At 42.8% G+C, this 18767-nt stretch overlaps 1 protein-coding gene and 1 long non-coding RNA gene across 9 annotated transcripts in view; one reads left to right on the forward strand and one right to left on the reverse strand.

The window, feature by feature from the left end:
• Window positions 1-3253: 3253 nt before the first annotated feature.
• On the reverse strand, window positions 3254-13976 carry LOC139672472 (uncharacterized). 3 transcript variants are annotated; one of them, XR_011697932.1, is made up of 6 exons: window positions 13710-13976; window positions 13229-13368; window positions 11959-12234; window positions 8498-8630; window positions 6995-7418; window positions 3254-5308 (listed from the first exon to the last, which is right to left on the reverse strand). It is a non-coding gene; the product is annotated as an uncharacterized lncRNA (long non-coding RNA). The 3 variants fall into 3 exon arrangements; XR_011697934.1 differs by adding an exon at window positions 12604-12773 and having other exon boundaries at window positions 3254-7418; XR_011697931.1 differs by having other exon boundaries at window positions 3254-7418.
• Window positions 4805-18767, forward strand: part of RBM47 (RNA binding motif protein 47) — an 81851-nt gene continuing 67888 nt past the window's right edge. The window contains exons 1-2 of one of the 6 annotated variants that reach the window (XM_071556600.1): window positions 4805-4911; window positions 5078-5220. In XM_071556600.1, the coding sequence (XP_071412701.1) occupies window positions 5192-5220 (29 nt within the window). In that variant the 5' untranslated portion in view covers window positions 4805-4911; window positions 5078-5191. Of the gene's footprint in view, window positions 4912-4975; window positions 5221-5680; window positions 6148-10219; window positions 10395-15136; window positions 15198-17616; window positions 17656-18767 lie in introns of those variants that run through there. The other 5 variants (XM_071556603.1, XM_071556601.1, XM_071556599.1 and 2 more) reach the window with 5 other exon arrangements.

The raw sequence follows: 18767 nt of genomic DNA on the forward strand, positions 1-18767 counted from the left end.
TGCAGATTAAATACTAGACCAGCACTGTGTGACTCCTAGCCAGGGTTAAATCTGACCACATAAGCCTTGTGATTTTACTCAGCTTCTGATTTCACCAGCAATGGCTTCTAGTTTTGAGCCAAACAAACATGTTTGCTATGAAGAGAGAGTCCAGGTTTTCACTTGCCACCGTTCACAACATGACTCCAAGATCCCCTGTGCAAACTCTCTGCTCTTCTGATCCGAGAAATTATGAGAAGAGTAATACTACACTGAGAGGGTTTTGCCTAGCATTTTCAGGCTCTCATTTTAGTACGAGGACTACAAAACCACTTTGTATGTGTGAGAGAGCTCAGCATAATAATAATAACTGAAATGACATTGCTATTATTTTTTCTGTTCTGGAGGCAGTGCTGCCTGTGGCTCTGTGAAAGTGTGGAGCTCTCTTCCCTCCCAAGTTTTAATTAAATCAAGAGGGAAGAGGATCAGCAGCTTGTTGCAGCACTCTGTGAGTTGAGGGTTTCGTTGAGGGTTATGTAAGGGCATGTTTACATACAGCCGAGGTGCAGCATGCAGACAACCCTGAACTAAAGAACCTCAATCTACCTCTCTGGCTCCAGGAACTCCCAGAGAGTATTTTCTAGCCAAACACAGCAGGAGCATGTGGCATACATATGAATTGTGGCCACTGCCTTGAGTAAAGATGAAATAGAGCCTCTGCTATTGAAGAGGAGCATAGCTGTGACATCCCCGCCCTGGGGCTGCTGGGGGCAGAGCCCGGGCAGGTCGGGGGCCCTGGGCAGAGGGGAGCTGCTGTGGAGCCACTGTGGCTGCACCTCTGTGGCTGGGAGCTCCTGTACACAGCAAATGCAAACCTAAATTCAAAAGACTGCTTTGTACTCAACTCCCACAGGCATAACTGGCTCCACAGTGACCAAGAGCCAGGACTTGGAGGTGGAGGAGAGTTCTTGCAGTGGGATGAAGGGCAAAGAGAAACAGCAGCTGCAGTGCAGCCACGCAGGCTGCATAGCTTCTGCCAGTGCCAGGTGAGGGCACACCTCCAGGCATGTCATCCCCATCCCAAAACACAACATTGAGAAGCTCTCACTGCTGTCACAACAGACAGCCTTAATGAGGAACTTCAGAAAAAGGCACCAGAGCCTCTACCTGATACTTTTGTTTGGAGATCGTATATCTTATGTAAGGACAGCATGGAAGAGCACATGAGAATACTTACAGAAAAGCAAATACTCCCATGACCTGGACTGATGCTGCTGGAGTCATGGCAAGGCAGAGGCGAAGTGCTGAGATGGAGACAACAATGGGAAGGGCCGAGAAATTAGCAGTATAAACGAAGCCTGAATCCAAAATGGGTATAGATAAAACAAACAGCTGTTGTGAGGGCTAAGATGGTCAAACCACCAAGTAGGAAAGCAAGAGGTACAGACTGGGAGGAGATGTGGGGAGGGAGGGAGGCAGGCCACCAGTGACAGAGGTTGTAAACATACTGCATGGAAGTATCAGAAACAAAACAAAGCAGATGAGAAAATATGGGATATCTGCTCCACACATGACCTACCTGGAGAATAAAGTGCTGTGTAACAGGCAAAGCATATTGATATCTTTTACATAGGAAAGGACATGATTTTACAGATCATTATCAGAAATGTTTACTCTTCGAGTTTCAGCTTTAACTGGGAAAAAATCAAACATTCTGATGACCAACTTAATTACAGACTCTTTGCTCACTGAATTATATCCAAATATTTAACCTGTACAAGGGAGCATTTTGAATTTGAAAATTTAAGCAAAATTTAGAGTTGAAGTAGAGAATTTTTAACTTTTCACAAAAGTGGGAAATGTTTTACTTCACCAATTAGTTTTCTGATAACTAGAAATTCATTCTTGAGTAACACACACTCATTTGTGTTTTTCATAGTTTCCCAATTAGAGAGGGGGAAAAAAAAGTTTTTTTCATAATCTCCTGAATGAAATGCAGTCACCAAACTTTCAACATGCAGTTTCTTGCTGCAGTAAAGTGAGCTCTTGGCAGTAGTGATAAGCTGTACAATAGGTATTACATAACTGATACCACAATAAGCCATATTCAGAAGGAAGCATTAAAAACTGGGAGACATGCTCACCCCCCAAAAAAACAGCCCAGTCGCCCAATACTGAATGTTCATGGCCAGATGCTTTTTATTGCAATTTTAACAACACTTTTGGAGGGCGTCTTCCTTAATCAAATACTATTGCCTTTAAAGATTAGTGTTCACAGCCTAATCATGCTGCACTTAGCTTAATTTGCTTTGCTATGGACTCATTAAATTCTTGCTTTTGGTCAGAAACCCTACCATGGCTTGGCAGCAGAACAGGAAATCTCTTCTCCATGGTGCAGGGTTGTGACTGTTCTTTCATTTTAACACACAGGCTGGAGAGTGCTGCAGCAAATTACATCTAGGTCTCTCTTTCCTTCCTATAGAAACAGCCCTGAACCCCTTACAACACTTTGTCAACTCGACAATCAGGACAAGAGGGAGAAAAATTATTCTAATGTCAAAAATGGCTCAGATTGGCATTAGATCAATTAGATCTAACATTTAATTTTAGATTACTTGAAACCCCAATGGCAACAATCTCTACAACTGATCATAAGTTTTTGAGGATGATTTCATCCCACTTCAGCTTGCAATAGATCCAGCACTTGGTGGTCAAGAAGAGACTTTCCTGAATTGCTACTGTCACCTGCATGCTGAGAAAGTGCAGTTCAGCAACAACCTGGCAACATTTACCTGCCATTTGAACTGGAATCTGTGAATCAGAGCAGAGCGTGAAATATTGTATTTATTGTCACAAGTGATAAATAGTGGAGGTTTTGCACTACTGTTTTCCTGGCACCTGTGCAGTATAAAAAACCCTCTCATCACCAAAGTTTGGAAGTCCATTAAAAAGTTGTGACCAGATGTGTCATGCTCATCCTTATGCAGACAGATGTAGTACCTTGCAGTCTCACCTGTGTCCATAAAAGTGTCTCATCACATAATGAGCAGTAAAAGGTATTTTAATTGCTGGATGAGCTATTGCCTGACACTAGCCCTAACCAGACTCCCTTCATGCTGTCATGCTCTTCACCTGCACCTGAACTGTCGAACTCTTTGCTGTCTTTGGCATCTTCCAAGAAAGCCTGTTTGAATCCTCCACCAGAAAGACATGAACTGGCTTTCAGAGAGGATACCACATCCAGTCTGACCAGCACTGACAAGGATGTCTCATGGTAGGATAACCAATACAGCTGTTAGAGTGAGGACCCACAAGCTCATCTGAACAGTCAGTAGATCAGGCAGAGCTACACTTTACGCAGCATACCTTAAAATAGTTGGCTTTACAACATTGGTGCACCCATGACTTTTGGTAGTATAGCCACGTTCTGGACATGCAGGACAGTATGTTCACATGTCTTTCCATTTTCTGTACTGCTCATTGCATTACAGAGACACTCATTTAGAAGTAATCTGTACATGTTCTAAGGAAGTACTTCTGCTAGAAATGCCAATTTTCTCCTCTAAAAGGAACAAATGTAGCAGAAGTTCTCACTATGTGAGATGGATTGCCTGAAAACTTTATTAACAAATGTATTGGATGAGGACAGTAAGGAAAGCCTCACTTTGGACAATGGATCATGACTTCAAAGAAGAGTGTGATAGAATACTTAAGAGATTTTTGTACCACTAAAACTCTCATTATTTGTTATTCTGGATTATTTGTTCTTACAGAATTTAACTGCATAAAATATTTGCTGCTAATACTGAATTCTCATTTTAATTCAAGTGTTTTATGAAAATTTCCCCCATTATTATTTGCTCATTAATACAGGTAAGTTCTATAAGATTTTTTTATTCGTCATGCATTTACTAAAATTAGAATCACATCCTTTTATTAATTTTGGTAGAATTATGATAGAGAGAACACACTATTAACTTGGACTTCACAACATTTGACTATGAGCTTTACATATTACCCCAATAGTAGTCTGATTCATTGGTTTCTGCCTGAAGCAAAACTCTCTTAGGGAGTCAAGGTGGATTTGCTTAGGTAAAACCTGTGAGATTTTTCTCTACTGGGAAAGGAATAGAAATAGAGAAATACATATTTAGAAGGACAAACTGCTTTCAAAAAGCATAGTTAATATCACAGCATAGTGGGTGGATACTCTGAATATTTCTTGTAGAAATTAAGAAAAACTTAAGAAGTCTCAATTAAGAATTAATTAAGAATAAAAAGAATTATTTTTAAAATTAGTAAGTATCATGAATACTTACTAATTTCTTTCACTAGTTTTAACCTCCAATATTGTTTATTCTTTAAAGATTTAACTTGCTGAACTTCTAGTCTACTGTTGGAGGTTTGATGTTCCCAGCTATCCCAGATGAAGATCCTCCATCTAGTCATCAATTACAGATGTTAATTGGGGTGGGGGACACGTCACTGATCAGTTGCAGAAACGTCTTACCCCGGGAAACAAATAGATTAATAAAATCCTTAGAATAGTGGTAAATGTTGTTAAGTATTTGCATTTATGTGATGGAACGTTGTTTGGTTTTTTGTTTTTGGGTTTTTTTGTTTTGGGTTTTTTGTGTTTGTTTTTTTTTATTTCCAGAAAAAATGAAACAAAACAAAACCACAATCTGCATTTGAACAAATGTGACTGACGGGAGAAGCAATAAACTTATTTTTCTGCCTTTTTTTTTCTGTTGCCTGACAATGCAAGCAGGAATTACTACTTAAAAAAAAAATCTGCTGGTGTGTGCTTCCTGTTCCAGTTTGTTTAGTCACAAGTCTGAATTAGATCTCTCTGTTGGTTGGTTTCGTTTACTATAAACAGGTCTTGTGCTTTGTTTCAATACATCAAAGCCCATAGCCAGGCACAGACAGGTAATGTAAAAGGGGGTGAGAAAGTTTACAGTCTTGCTTCATTGTTTCTTTAAGCCTTCCAGACAACGGTCAGAGGGATCACCCGGAGGTTAAAAGACGGCTTGGTTGATGGTTTGTTGTTTAGTGTTGTTTTTATAAGCTGGTTTCTCTCTTGTTCCTTTTCTAGAAACCACATGTAACTTTAGGTCAGAAAAGTGTAAAATGTGGCGCTTCTTTAACCAGAGTTACCGCTGCCTTGGGGTAACTGGATCAGACAAAGGTGTAGGCTCCTCTCCCTCCTATGCTGATGCCGTTGATGCTGTCCTTCAGGTGAGTACCGGAGGTTTATTTTCTTTTCAAATATCCATCCACCCGAAGGATGCAGATGGTTGAGAAGGATATTTCCCCTTGACTGACTCTGCCAGAAAAAAAAAATCACTGGTTTAGCCCTTTAAAGATAAATAGGAATCACTCCCTCACACAGTATTTTCAGTAAAGCTGCTCTAAAAGTTTGCTTCCTTCCAGCCTTTGCATCTCTCCAGGTTACCCTCTCTCTTTTTTTTTCCCCCTTTCATTCTTTTTTTTTTTTTATCTGTCCTCTTAAAACAACAGGAATGCTGTACTGGCACTCAGCCAGGCAGCGCTCAGCAAGCAGGGTAAAATTTCAGTTCAGATTTACGGGAAGGTGTTGGGAGTAAAAATCTGGTTTGGTGAGTTTAAGGCAGGGAGTAGTCAAGAGACAACCTTGCTACTGTGAGTGCGGAGAGAAAGAGAGGAGGAAGGGGTGGGGTGGGGGCTATAATAGAAACCACCCAGGTTGGGGATTGGAGACCAATTTTTCCCCTGTCCGAGTTTCAGTGCGTGTTCCTCAGCCTTATCGAGTTTGTAGGGAGAAAGTCGGGTCTGGTGGTGGAAGAGTTGCTCGGTGCCGGCAGGGAGCTCAGCGTCCCGCTCAGCGCCCTGGAATGTGCGGCTTAGGGCAGGGGCGAGCAGGGGCTTTGGCTTAGCTGGTACTAATTGCAAGTTTTAGTGCTCAAAAACTCTGCTAAAAAAAAAAAAAAAAGGAAAAAAAAGCAGCAAAGAGCCAAGAGAGGGGGGTTAAAGTTGGGAGAGCTGTTGCGCTGTTGCTCAAAGCAGCACTGCAAGGAGTTGCTCAACTCTCATTTAGCAGCGCGGTAGGAAGGACAATGCGTTAGGTCCCTGCCCCAAAACGTTGCTGTGGCTGCGAATGGTGCTGGGCGCTGAGGTGGGCTCCAGGTAGGTACCGTCGCTTTTCGGTTTGCTCTGCACTTGGTCTGTCCTTACCTGAGGATTGGATTGTCCTTACTCTTCTGTGATTGGGTTGACAATCTAAGCAAACAGAAGATCATTCAGAAAATATATTTAAAAGTATTTTAGGAGGGAAAGGCAAATGGAGAAGACTGCAGAAGTCCTCGGTGAAGTTTTGGTAACTCCAAGTGACAGATTTCTGGTGATTCTGAAGACAGATGAGAGGCAGAAGCAGATATTAAGCAAGGACAGAGTGAGAAGTGATTTGCAGATCTGAGAGTTTTAAATTAAAAGATGTATGTTTCTCCATGTCAAAATAAAAACACGGCTGGACGTCCCTAGTATCTTTGGAGTCACTTTCGGAAGCAGTATTTTGTTCGTATGGCTGCTTCTTCTTTTGGAACATTTTAAATACTGCAGTTTGTACTGAACGCAGAGCGGTGGCACAAGTGACAGGGAGGTGACATGAGGGCTCTGAGGCTGCCGGCTGCCGGTCTGTTATAGACAATAGCATAAGAATGGGATCTTATCTGTGAAAAGTTTCTGAAGACCTTTTAAAATATATGTATCGATCAGAAGGTCAAGCATCTTCCTCATGCTGAGGTATGTGTGATTAGGTGAGCAGTATCAGGTATCCTTATTCACGCTAAAAGAAATAGCGTTTTCTAAATTTGTTTATTTTATTTTAGAGGTAAGGTTACACAGCTCATTTCTTCTTAGGAATTTAAAAGAAAAATTTGAGCTAAAGCCAAACTATTGTAAAAGTTAAAGATGGGCTGAGATCTATCAGGTAGCAAAATCCTTCCTTAAATTTTATCACCTGAACTGGGCTGACCTGGCCAAGGGCAGGCGCAATAGACCGGGCTGAAATGAGCCGCCTGAGGCTAACTCAAGTTGAGTATCGGTGCCCTTACGTGCCTCCTAGTCTTTGCAAATGATGGCTTGGACAAATCTGCAATTTTTCTTCACCAGTCGGCCCGAGTTCACATGATGCGAGAGGGGGAACTTGGTGCGTTTCGCAAGCGCGGCGTGCCCGGGCGCGGACGGAAGGCCGCGGCTCCGACCGGGGGCTGTGCCGCGGACCCCGCGCAGGTGCCGGGCCGGGGGGGCGAGAGGTCGCAGGCAGTGTTAAGCGGAGTCTGGTATACTGCTGGAAAACTGGAAGGCAGCATGTACGCTCAGAGAGGACGCGGAGATAACGCCAGGAATGGGCCACTCCGTGTCCAGCAGACTTGAAGCTGAAGCTAACGGAGTGCTGTCTGGGAGATAAAACGAGAGACAAACACTCTTTTTGCACATTCATTCTCCCTCCCCCCACTCCCCTACATATTCCTGTCCTGGGAGAGGTTGTTCTGGCTTGTTTCAGAGCTGTGCATCCTGCCGGGAGCTGAGGGCAGCTGCTCGCACCTCGCTTCCTCGCCCAGGAGAGCCCAGCTCCCTCCCCTGCATTTGGGGTCCGACCTCTTCTGGGACACAGGCTCTGGGACCTAGCAGTTGTTAGGGAAGTATTTGGAGTTGGCTGGCATGTAAATAGAGTTGCTAATAATTTCTGAGTGCTAATAATCTCTGCTGCAGCTGGGGATGCAAAATCTTTGTTGGAAGTTTTAGAAAGTAATGGAATGTTCTGCCTTCAATACACCAGATTAAAAAAAAACAACATTAAAAACCTTGGAATAAAAGTATTTAATATAAGCAGTGGAGATGGTAGAGCCTTCAGGGAATACTGTTTCTATGGCAGTTTGGTCTGAAACCTTGACCTTGCGTGGCCCACATCTGGCTGACTTCAGCAGGGCTGCCCCTGGCGCTGGGGTCTGCTTTTGCAGCTTCCCACATTTCGCAGACTTGGCTTCCACCACATGGCAGAGCCCCTTCATTTTGCTACCACTCTGTGAAATGCTACACCCTTTTCTGTGGAAGCTGTGAGACCATCTGATAGAAGGCAGAAGGGTTTGTTTTTGCTTGTTACAATATATTTTTTCCACTATCAGATGTTTCCTGTTTCCCCCTGTAAAAAATTAAGATCACATGGGAAAAATGCTGGAAATTATGGTTTTTTGGAAGCTGAATAAAAATATTCAATCCTAGCAACATAGATATCAATTCTTATTTCCACTATCATAGGCGTTTGGTTAATTTGGTTTTTATAGTCGTAAGTGAATACTGCATTCCTGTTCACTGGGTTGGCAATGGCATAGTCAAAATTTATTAACATCCTACAGCTAGAGAAGAAGATCCAGGGGTTAGTCTGAACTGGGTATGCAAGTACCTCTTGGTTTACCATGGGAGCCCACAGCATTGTTAGAGTGACAAACTCCAGCAGATACTATACCACACTTACAGGTGAAACAAAAATGTGATCTTGGCTTTTTCATTCAAACTGTTGTCTCTGATCATGTGTGATCTGGTTTATTGAGAAATTTAATAGGAGCAAATACGTGCTCTTTGTGAAGAAATGTTGCCACATCCTGTTCCTGTTGAAAAAAAAAAAAGATCAATGACTTGGATGAACAAAAAGATCAGGTTTGCTTTGTAGCAAGGAAGTGGGTTTGACAGATTAACTATGAAGAGGCTATCTCCATGCCTCTATGTGGATGTATGTAGTTGCCTCTTTTGTCAATAAGTTGAAATCTCCAAATTTTTGATGACCAAAACCCAGAAATCCTTTCTTATATTGTAGTCACTTTGAAATTTGTTTCATATGCGGATTTTTGAGTGCAATTTTCAAGGTTTTAAAATGAACCCTGTGAATGGAATATTTTTGTCTGCTCCTTTAGCAGAAGGAAGGACTCTGACCTTTATCTTTCCAGGAGGAGGCCTAAAATAATATTTCTTTCTGCTGTTGTAATTTTTTTCAATAAAATGCTTCTGGGTACACCTAACTCTTGCCAAGATCAGGAACATCTCAGTAGCCTTGCTGAGACAATACAGGCTTTGTATAGCTATGGCTGGTAGGGTTTTGGTGACACAGTGAACTCAACAGAGCAAAGCAACTTCTTAGTAACTGCAAAGCTGACTACCTGAGATTTGAGGGCTGTGCTTTCCAGGCTTTCATTTGCCATGATCACAAGCAAGATTTTATTTGAAAAGGCAAAGGAGATTTCTGATATTTTTTAAAGTGTGTTTTACAAACTATACTTAGAGTCTGGATGTAATCTTTCACCTAACTAAATCATAAAGCTGAGACTAAATCAGCACAGATGGGCTTATTTGTCACAATACAGAAAGAACTTACAAATACACAAGAATCCTCAACCAATAATCATGAGACAACAGTAATTTTCATCTCTGTCCAAAGAGGGAATGGCTAAACCAACCACTGACAACCAAAATGCTTTCTATTCTATTTGCCAGTGTGAGGGCCACTGTGAGGTTTACTCTGAAGAAGCAACACCCCAAGTGATGTAACTCAGGGTTTGCATTAATTTTTTACTATTTTGAGTATCCAGTGGATGTGCTTGATTGTGCCTCTGAAATAAACTGAAATGCTCCTGCATTTTTATCTTTTATTACAGAAACTTAGTAAGCTCCTCCACAAGTTAGGGTGTAGGTTGAGTTTCAACAAGTTGAGTTCTTAGTAACATTCAAGATGTCATTAATGATTGCTGTGTCATAGACCTGGGATTCCTGGCCTGGGTGTTTCTGCTGCATGTGTACCTGCTCTGCAGGCAGAGTGGAAGGACTGTCACTGCCATGTGGGGTTTATGCATGAAATACCCCGTGAGAGGCAAGAGACAGATTAGGTGCAGGTGGAGCACAAGGAAATGGTGAGGGAGTCAGCTGGGTACAGAGTGAGCACAGCATGCCAGCAGACTGGCCGCTGTTGCACTGTTTCAGCAGCAAGGGAGAGATTTTAGAAGGAATTCAGGAGAGGTGAGCAAAGTTCCTCTGCAGTTGTGACAAGAGAGGTAGTCCAAGGGAGGAATTATGAAGGAAAACAGAAAGGCACTTGTTGAGAAGCATAAAGCAGGTGTTCAAAAGCTGGAAAAGGCACCCATTTGTGCTATTCAGCTCTGCCTGTGCAAGTGCTGTGCGTAAAGACATATTTTATTTTATTTGTTAGAGAATGGAGAGATGGTCAACAGGAGCACTGAAAATGAGCAGCACATTCAAAGCTATGAAAATGACCCCTGAAGTAGTATTTGGAAGATGGAACAGTGGATCAAGACTGTAGATCAACAGCAAATCAGTCATGAAAGCAGGAAAAAGAATGTCGCCATTAATGAGCTAATGTGAAGGTGAGACCCCAGAGAAAGTGTTTAATCTATGAGAGCAGACAGAATAGCCAGTGTCTTTGACATGCAAGCGCAAAGCATCAGCAGATCTGAGCTGTAACTTGAAAGCAAGGATGCCCAAGTGAAAACTGTGCCCTGCCTGCAAACAGGGCAGTAATGGTCACTGTGGAAAGGAGAGAAAAGGGACTTTGGGGTATCCCTTGAGAGTGGGGGTATTAGAGGCTCTGTTTAATCCATGCTGAGCTGGAAGTGATAGCTAGGCTTTCAGCAGGCAGTCTTTCAACCTTTCTATTAGAAAAAGAAGGTTAGGGGCATTGGCTGGACTGAATATTACGGGAAAGCAAATTGGAGGAAATTGGAATGTAGGGAGAGTTTGCAATTTAACTCGGTGGAAAGATAGGGGTTAAAAGCAAAAGGCATGAGCGTTGGTGGAGTGGAAATCACAGAAAGGCTGGATAGTGGGACACAATGGGGGAGGCTAATGGATGGTGCTGAATGGGACCACTTGAAGGTTAGTGCAGGGAAAATTCAGCATTAGAGAGCCTCGAGCCTGAGCAGTGCATGCCAAATAAATGGGTGTGTGTGGTTTTTTGTTTGTTTATGGTTTTGTTTGGGGGTTTTTTAATGAGGAAAAGAAAAGGATCAGGGCATCAGAGAACCAGAGAACGGAATAGGTAAGATGGACACAACATGACAATGGGGTGATGTGGGTCATCAGCATAAATCAGCAACAGTGAAAAGAGAAAAATTACGGACTTGGGTGAAGGGGAGGCATCTGCTGTGAAGGGAAGGGAGAAAAGGAGAAATGAGGAATCCTTGAAAAGAGGAGGAGGAGGGAGAAAGCAGGGGAAAGGTCAACTCACTGAGTCTGATCTCAGTTAGGGAAAATCTGAGACAGGGGTGGTTCATTAGGGTTTGAAAGCCGTGCTCAAGATTTCAGGACCTGTAAGGAGGTAAGTATGAACAGACTGTGGTGTCAGGTCTTTAAAGCTAGAAGGTGTACTGGGGTGACAGAGGTCATGAGTACTGAGCAGCATGCAGAGTGGGACTGAGAGAGCTCTCAAGCTTGGGGAGGGTGTAAGAACCCAAGCTGGGAAAAAAGGCATGAAAGGCAAGGAGGGAAGATAGAGCCAAACATGAACATGCACGCAGGGACATGCCCTCTGGATGTTTTTGCAACAAAAGAACACGTTCACCTCACTTCAATAAAATACTATCATTATTACCATGACTTAAGGCCATGTCCACGTCATGTGCGTGCTTCTGGCAATAAAATTTCTGTTGACTGTGTATGCCGAAATTTCACCATAATTCATACACTGCTATCCACATCCAAATGTGAGTGGCTAGTCCCCACAGGGAGTGTTTCACTGTCATTAGCATTCCCTTAAAGGTAGCACTAATATGGTGCCTGAAGCTCACAGGAGCACAGTCACAGGTAACGCTGCAAGCAGAGATAGACTTAATGGGTAACTGTATTCAAACTTTTGGGACTGCAGTACTGTGGCTCTTGAAGATGGACTCTGCCCTTGGCTTCTTGGCCTCATGAAGAAAAGACACAACTTACCTGACTTGCTTAGTGCGCATGTTCGATGGATGGTAAGCTGGAGGTGCCCCAGGCTGGGTCAAGGAGATCTGAACGTGCATGTTGTTACTGCCATGTCTGGTGTCTTAGTCAGTGTTTATGAAGTAAACAAGATGAGGAGATGCTGCTGACAAGGTTGTCTGCTCACCCTGAGGACCCAGGCCCAGGGTGGCTGCAGACATACCCAGCAGTGTTGCACAACCCCAGGGCCCAGGAGCAAGCTTCAACCTGGCATGGCCCAAACAGGCCACAGTTGTCCTGCAAGGAAGGGAAAAACATAATTTTCATAGAGGATAGTTGTATTGAGCAATAATAAACAAAAAGGCTTCTACGTGCTTCTTACACATACTGAAATTCCAAATATCATCTTACCTATGTGAGTCACAGGTCAGACTCCATGGGTGTAGAATAAATCTTCCTAAGCACCACAGGGGTGGCAAGGGCTGTCTGGGATGTCAGGAGGGTGCCCTGCCTCCCATGGTGTGTGATCAGTGGGAATGGGGTCCGAGACTGGCAACAGCACCTGAACATACCTATGACTGTGCTGCACTGCTCCTCTCTGCCTCATAATGTGCCAGCCTGTGGCCCCTGCAGCCCTCCCTGGCACTGGAAGGTCTTTTCTCTTACCTGTGTTTTACCACAGGTGTTTGCAGGTCCTTATTACAGAGACCACGTCTTCCCATGGCCAGTCTTGATTTCTCTGGGAAGCTTGGGTTTTCTGCAGGGAATCATCTGCAAGCTTCCATTTCTGGTAAGCAGCAAGACAGACTGGCAAATAGTTTTTACTGTCTTCTGACCTTAAGTAAGAAAATTACTGTTGAAATTCCTATGCAAATTCCCGGCCATTCCCATGGCCACCTGCCTCGGTGAAAGGTTATCAGGTCACTGTCTGGTTGATATACAGGGCTCTGCGTAAAACCTACAGCTCTGAGGGATGTGGAATGTACTGTCAGAAACCCTGAGTAGGCGCGTTTAAGTATTGCTAAACCGCAGGTATTGGTGGCCTTGTCTGTTGACTTTTGCATCAGGATGAGAAAAGCCCAGGGCAAGTGTTTCGCTCCTAGAGCAGTTCCAGGGCTTTCCCACCTTCTCACCCCCCACTCCCCGCTCCGCCCCGCCTCTGTCTAGAGCATTATCTGGAGTTTTAACAGTGTCTTTTTGATTCCTGTCACTTCCCAAAGATGAGTGTGTGGTGATGGGCTAGTGGGAAGAGAGGCACCATTAAACACATTAGGGATTTCAGAAGTGTTACCTGTGATCCCAGTAGCCCCTCGACTCTAGGCTTGCTCTGAGCAGACTGCTGGCACTTTTGTGGTGTTCATCCCATTGGCCTTTGCCAAGGAAACTGAAATCTGAGCCACATCCTGGCATTTACATCTGTAGATAGCTGAGCTTAAAAAAAAAAAAAAGGAAACTATATTATTTTATTTGTATATTTATATAAACATATAAACAGTATATGCATGGTAGGTATCAACAAAAATCAATCTCAGTGCTGTATTTTTAATTTCTAAAGCACTGTCAGTTACCATATTTATATCTCTACTAACAAGCAGTTAAAGAATATAATGCATATATAAAAGAGGTGATAGGAATGCATCTTCTATCCACGAAGCATCTCTATAGTTTGGAACAGACACAACAGGTTTTTTTCTAAATAAATAAGTTGTGTAAAAAATACAGGGACTCCAAAGAAAGTTAAAGCAAAACTGCTGATGGTGCAGTCTACTTACCTGCAATCAACTTAATTTCATGAAAAATACCATGTATCTGTAAGCCGAGAAGGTTCAGTTTGTAATAAAGCTTCACACTTGTAAAAATGAAAATCAGTTAAAGACCACAGCTCTCTGTGAATGCTGTCAATACCCAAGACAGGCATTGCACAGAAGATTTATAAGCTGGAGTGTAAGTTCATAGTAACTTTGGACACACCTTCATGGTTTTATTGCATAGACAACTGTATGTTCTCTTTTTCTTGTACTCTAAAGTAATTGGAAAGAATCCTGTTGCTGTTTGGGAGCTGTAATGCTGACACCACAGGGTGGATATGAAGCTATCTGTCTCATGCCCTAGGAATACCCACAAACAGGTTGGACAAGCCCTTTCCAGAGCTAAGGCCAGTGCAAAGAGGATTAGATAAGCTTGCTAGTTGTTGTGCAAGTTTCTTTCAGAGTTCTGTGTTCAAAGCAAAACTTGGCCAAGGCCACAGAGCCAAAACTCCTCAGTGGCCAGACTCCATCCATGTGGTGCAATAGGGCTGTCAGCATGTAGTGCTTTACCACTGGCTCATTGCTTCTCCAGCCTCTGATGTTCACCTTCACCTTCTGGCATGGGTGCCAGTTTCTGGGGCCTTCATGCTCTCTACTGGCTTTGTCCATGTCAGTCAGTGAGTTTGAGTCCATGGACAGGGATCCTGGCACAGAATGCATGTTTGCAAGAATGCAAAGTGGTCTGTGGAAGCATCAGGGCTTACACAAGTTCAGAGCACTAGACAGCTGGATGCAGAAATGCTGGGATCATGGAAGACCAGAAGGGATCAACCCTGCAAACATCAGGTGCTTTGAATGACAGGCAAGGTGAAGGAACCAGGCTTTCATTTTCACTGCATTTCTACATCGTTTGAATCTGGGTTCCAGCCACAATTCAAAATGCAGGAAAGGCTTAGCTTCTGCTTCACTTCTGACAAGCAGACACTGCTTTTGTGTCTTGTGAATTAAGCACTGTAACATAAACAATATGATATGAACAGCATTTTGTTGCTCCTTCTATAGATCCAAACCACTCTATCACATTTTCTCTTCATTTTTTCTTCTCGGTTTTGTGTTGCAATCCTTCCTGTGCTTCCCTATTTCCAAATCAAAACACAATCTTTCTGCAAAAAAAAAAAAATCTGAAAGCTGTCTCATTTTGAAACATGGCCTGTTTTAAACAAAGAAATTAGTTAACTCATTGGTTTGTTAATCCTTACCTGGAAAGTAAGTGATGCCAAAATCATTGCGTTCTTAAAGCTCTTGCAAATGTCAGTCACCATTAAATGATTTCTTCTGGGTTCTCATGTACTGTTGTATGCATATGTGCAATAGGGTGTAGAACAAGCCAGGCAAGAAGTGAAAAATATACGAGTGACTGGTTTTGCAGGAAAAGCACCCATATAAAGCTTAGGAAACCTGGGTTCACGTCCCTGCCTCACCATAGAAGATGACATGCATGAGTTAACAATGGTATGTTCAAGTGGGTTGTTTCTGGTTGCTGTTGATATGTTTTGTGATTACTGGTCTCTGTCAGTATAGCTGAATAACTCAGCAAGTTGTGACATCTTGTAGCAGGATCTGCTATGGTGGATCTGTGGGGAGCTTTGGCAAATCTCAGGGATTTTTCTGTATTTGGCTTATACCTCCATTTTGATAGGGTTGGGCAGTTGTGCATGAGCAGTTGTGCTGTGAGAGTCTTGGGGAAGGATGAGGGAAGGTGCCAATCACAGCTGGACATGTAACCCGAAACTTCAGCTGCCCCTGGTGCCCATGTGCTACCACTCTGGTGATGCACACATCAGTAGGATGCCTCATGTTGGAATCTGGGGTTTGGTTCCAGTTTGCATCCAAAAAAGAAAGATACAGAGAAGCTTAGGACCTGTGCACAGATATATCCCAGTCATAAAAAGTATGAAGTGTGGAATTCAGATAGTGCCAAATTTATACTCTGCACAATCCTAATTTGCCTTCTGGTATGTATTATTATAGTATGATCCTGGTTTTTTTGACACATTCAGTACTGATGAGTCTTTTTTTGTAGAATCCTTGCCATATACCATACATAAAGGGAGGGTGGCCAATGAACTTTATTTTTTTTTCTTCGGCTCTTCAGGATGTAAATGGCTTATGCTCTTGTATTGGTTTGCTCTGAAGAGAGATTATTACTCTTGGACTTTTAGTGGTGCTTGTTGCCATAACATTTAAATACTTACAGTAATAAGATAATCTGTACGACAACTATTTGATATTATTTACTAAAAGATAGAGTCACAGGATATAAATGAAAAAGTTTGCCATAATTTTGACCTTATAGTTTAGGATGTCAGGGCCAGGCACAGGTGAATTTGCTTAGGTAAAGGACTGAGTAATATGCTTTAGGGTAAACAATCTCTAGCTATAGGCTTTTGTGAGGCTAAGAGGTTATTTTGGGTGATCAGAAATAGACATATGTAAATATGTTGAAGTGTTATTTCTACATTTTCAAAATAATGGAACCCCTTTTTTATTTTAGAATGAAATTTCATTTAAAAATTTCACCAATTTAACAATAGAAATGGGGTAGAGAATCCAAAAATTAAATGTTTGCCTTGAGGCAAAGCAAATTGCCTCCTTTTCTCGTTTTGTTTGCACTTCAGCTACCAGTTTGAGTCAGTCACACTGCTTGCCTCATGATTCATGTTTCCAGAAAACTTAAGTTTTGCTTAAGATCCACATTTCCAAAGTGTATTTCCCAGCCAGTTTGCTTGCAGCTCTAAGTGCTCGTAGCATCTGCAAGCAAATTCCAGACCAGAATATGCTGCCATTTGAAAACAAGGAACATGCGGTTGGTCATCACCTGTAAAAGCTTAGTTCAAATGACTTGGCCAGTGATACACAGGATCCATGTGCAGAGTGAGGGCAGACAGCTGTAATTAAGAGCCTCTTTATCTGTCTTAGCTATGAGTTCCCCTTTCTTGCAGTGCATCAGGCACTGTGTCACTTCGTTGTCTTTCACAGAATGGCGGGGACAGCAGCCACCCTTGATGCTTGAGCCCTGGTTCACTGCAGGAGCAAGGCCAACCTCTGTACTGCATGAAGAGCAAAGGAGGCCACCATCCCCCATGGGAGTCCAGAGCAGTGTGAGATCCAATTTGCAGCACCCATCTTCCAAATATGAGGGGCTCCGGGGGACCTCTGGCACTTCTCAGGGAATAATACCCTTGCTACGTGTCCTAGTATTAGATATTACCTTACTTAGGGAATAGGTTCAGCATGCCCCTCTTCTAGAGATGTGTTTAGTAAAAGTGGTTTGTAAAAGCAAGAGGCGCCAAATGCAGCAATTCATCCTGTGCTGCTGAGGTGTTTGACTCTCCTTTTTCTGAGTGATAGTTTCAAGTGATAGTTACTTGAAGCTAAGCTGTTTTCAGGTGAGGAACAGGAGATTGATAGGAGACAGAGATGATGGAACCGTGGACTCAGAGTAGCCCACCACACAGTGCTGTCTCTCTGCTTTGCACTTTGCCTTCAGGCAGACTAGGGTTGAGGCACACCTATGCAAGGGTGCTGCTCCCCCTCCCCTAAAACCATCCCAAAAACTCTCTGTGACTCAAAAGGTGCAAGATCAGAGCTTGAATGCATTACATATCCCAGCCAGTGTGAACTGGCAAATCTTTGATTCTTTTAATATATTGTTCTGAAGCAGAAGTGGACAAATGAAAAATGCTTGTCACACTGGGTACTGCAGACACCAGAGGGAAGGCATCCCCTGATCAACCAGCTTGAAATCCAGACTCCAAAATTAAGTACACAGAGCAACCTCCCTCATGCATAGCAAATGGCTGAAGATGAGGACAAAATCTCCAGTCTTGAGTGGGCTGAAACACAACAGATCGTGCTGCAGTCTTCACTGAGTGAACCTGAGTTATGAACATCTTGTGAAAACTAATGGGTGAGTGAGAAAAGGACCTCTCCAAAAAGCAGAAGAGTTTGCACCTCTAATATGGGACAAAGCATTTAAACTCTTCTCCTAACCCATCCTGGTAGTGGTATGTTCCCTTTCATGCACCTGTGTCCATGCTCACCGGCACTCTTTCTGTTCCTCTGCAAAGTCATGGGCTCTGAGTAAGGCCTGCAATACCTGGTGATTGCTTTATAACACAATAGTAACTTTTCAAAAAGTGCAGGACTGCCTTTATAATTTCATGTCTGTCCATTCCTCTGTTCATTTAATGGGATAATCATAGAGAATGCAAGCCACTCTTTTCTCACCTTCAAAGCTTCTCTCAGGTCTGCAGACTGACCTGGCTGTTCTCACCAGATCTTACTTAGTTCCTTCTTCTCCCTGTGCTTTACCCCTGCTTTCCCATGCTGACAAAACTGAGGGCCATACCTGACCACCTTATTAGGAAAGGTGTCTCATCTGCTGGCCAGATTTTGCCTGTCTAGACTGTGTGTGCAGTGTGCTGACACAAGAAGCAGGGAAAACAGTCTGAATTTTGCGTGAGCCATGGCAGCTTGTAGTAGTGACCCTCAAGCAGCAGCTTACAGCCACCTTGGCTATCTACTGGTGGGAAGGAGAGTGGTGCCTGCACTGGTTATGCCCAATTACTTGAAGCTGGTGAAGATCAGCATCTAGTTTTCTGGCTTTCAGAGCTGAATTGGCACCAACCCCCTTGGTGATAACATGCATTATTAGTGTTGTACTCGACCAGTATTTTTTTTACCCTTTGTAGTCTCTCTCTATTCAGACTTTGATTTAATATTCCTTGTCTTCCCCTCTGTTTTGGTTACTCTGTGTCTTAATGCTTAGAGATTTCCTGCCCATATATTGAAAGTTCTTAATGAAGATTTCAGCAGCACTCAGAGTTACCAGCAAAAGCCTTCTGCAGATTTTGACAGAAGGAGTTATATGAAATTACTTCTAATCTCTTTATCCTTGTCACACCACTCTGCTATGCAGTAATACAGCAAAGAATTTCCAGAAAGCTAAAGTTGGCGACTTACAATACCTACCAACTTGGTTGAAAAAATAATTAATAAAGGAATTGGGAGGAGAATTCA

The sequence above is a fragment of the Pithys albifrons genome, chromosome 5, assembly GCF_047495875.1.
Source record: "Pithys albifrons albifrons isolate INPA30051 chromosome 5, PitAlb_v1, whole genome shotgun sequence".
NCBI lineage: Eukaryota > Metazoa > Chordata > Aves > Passeriformes > Thamnophilidae > Pithys > Pithys albifrons.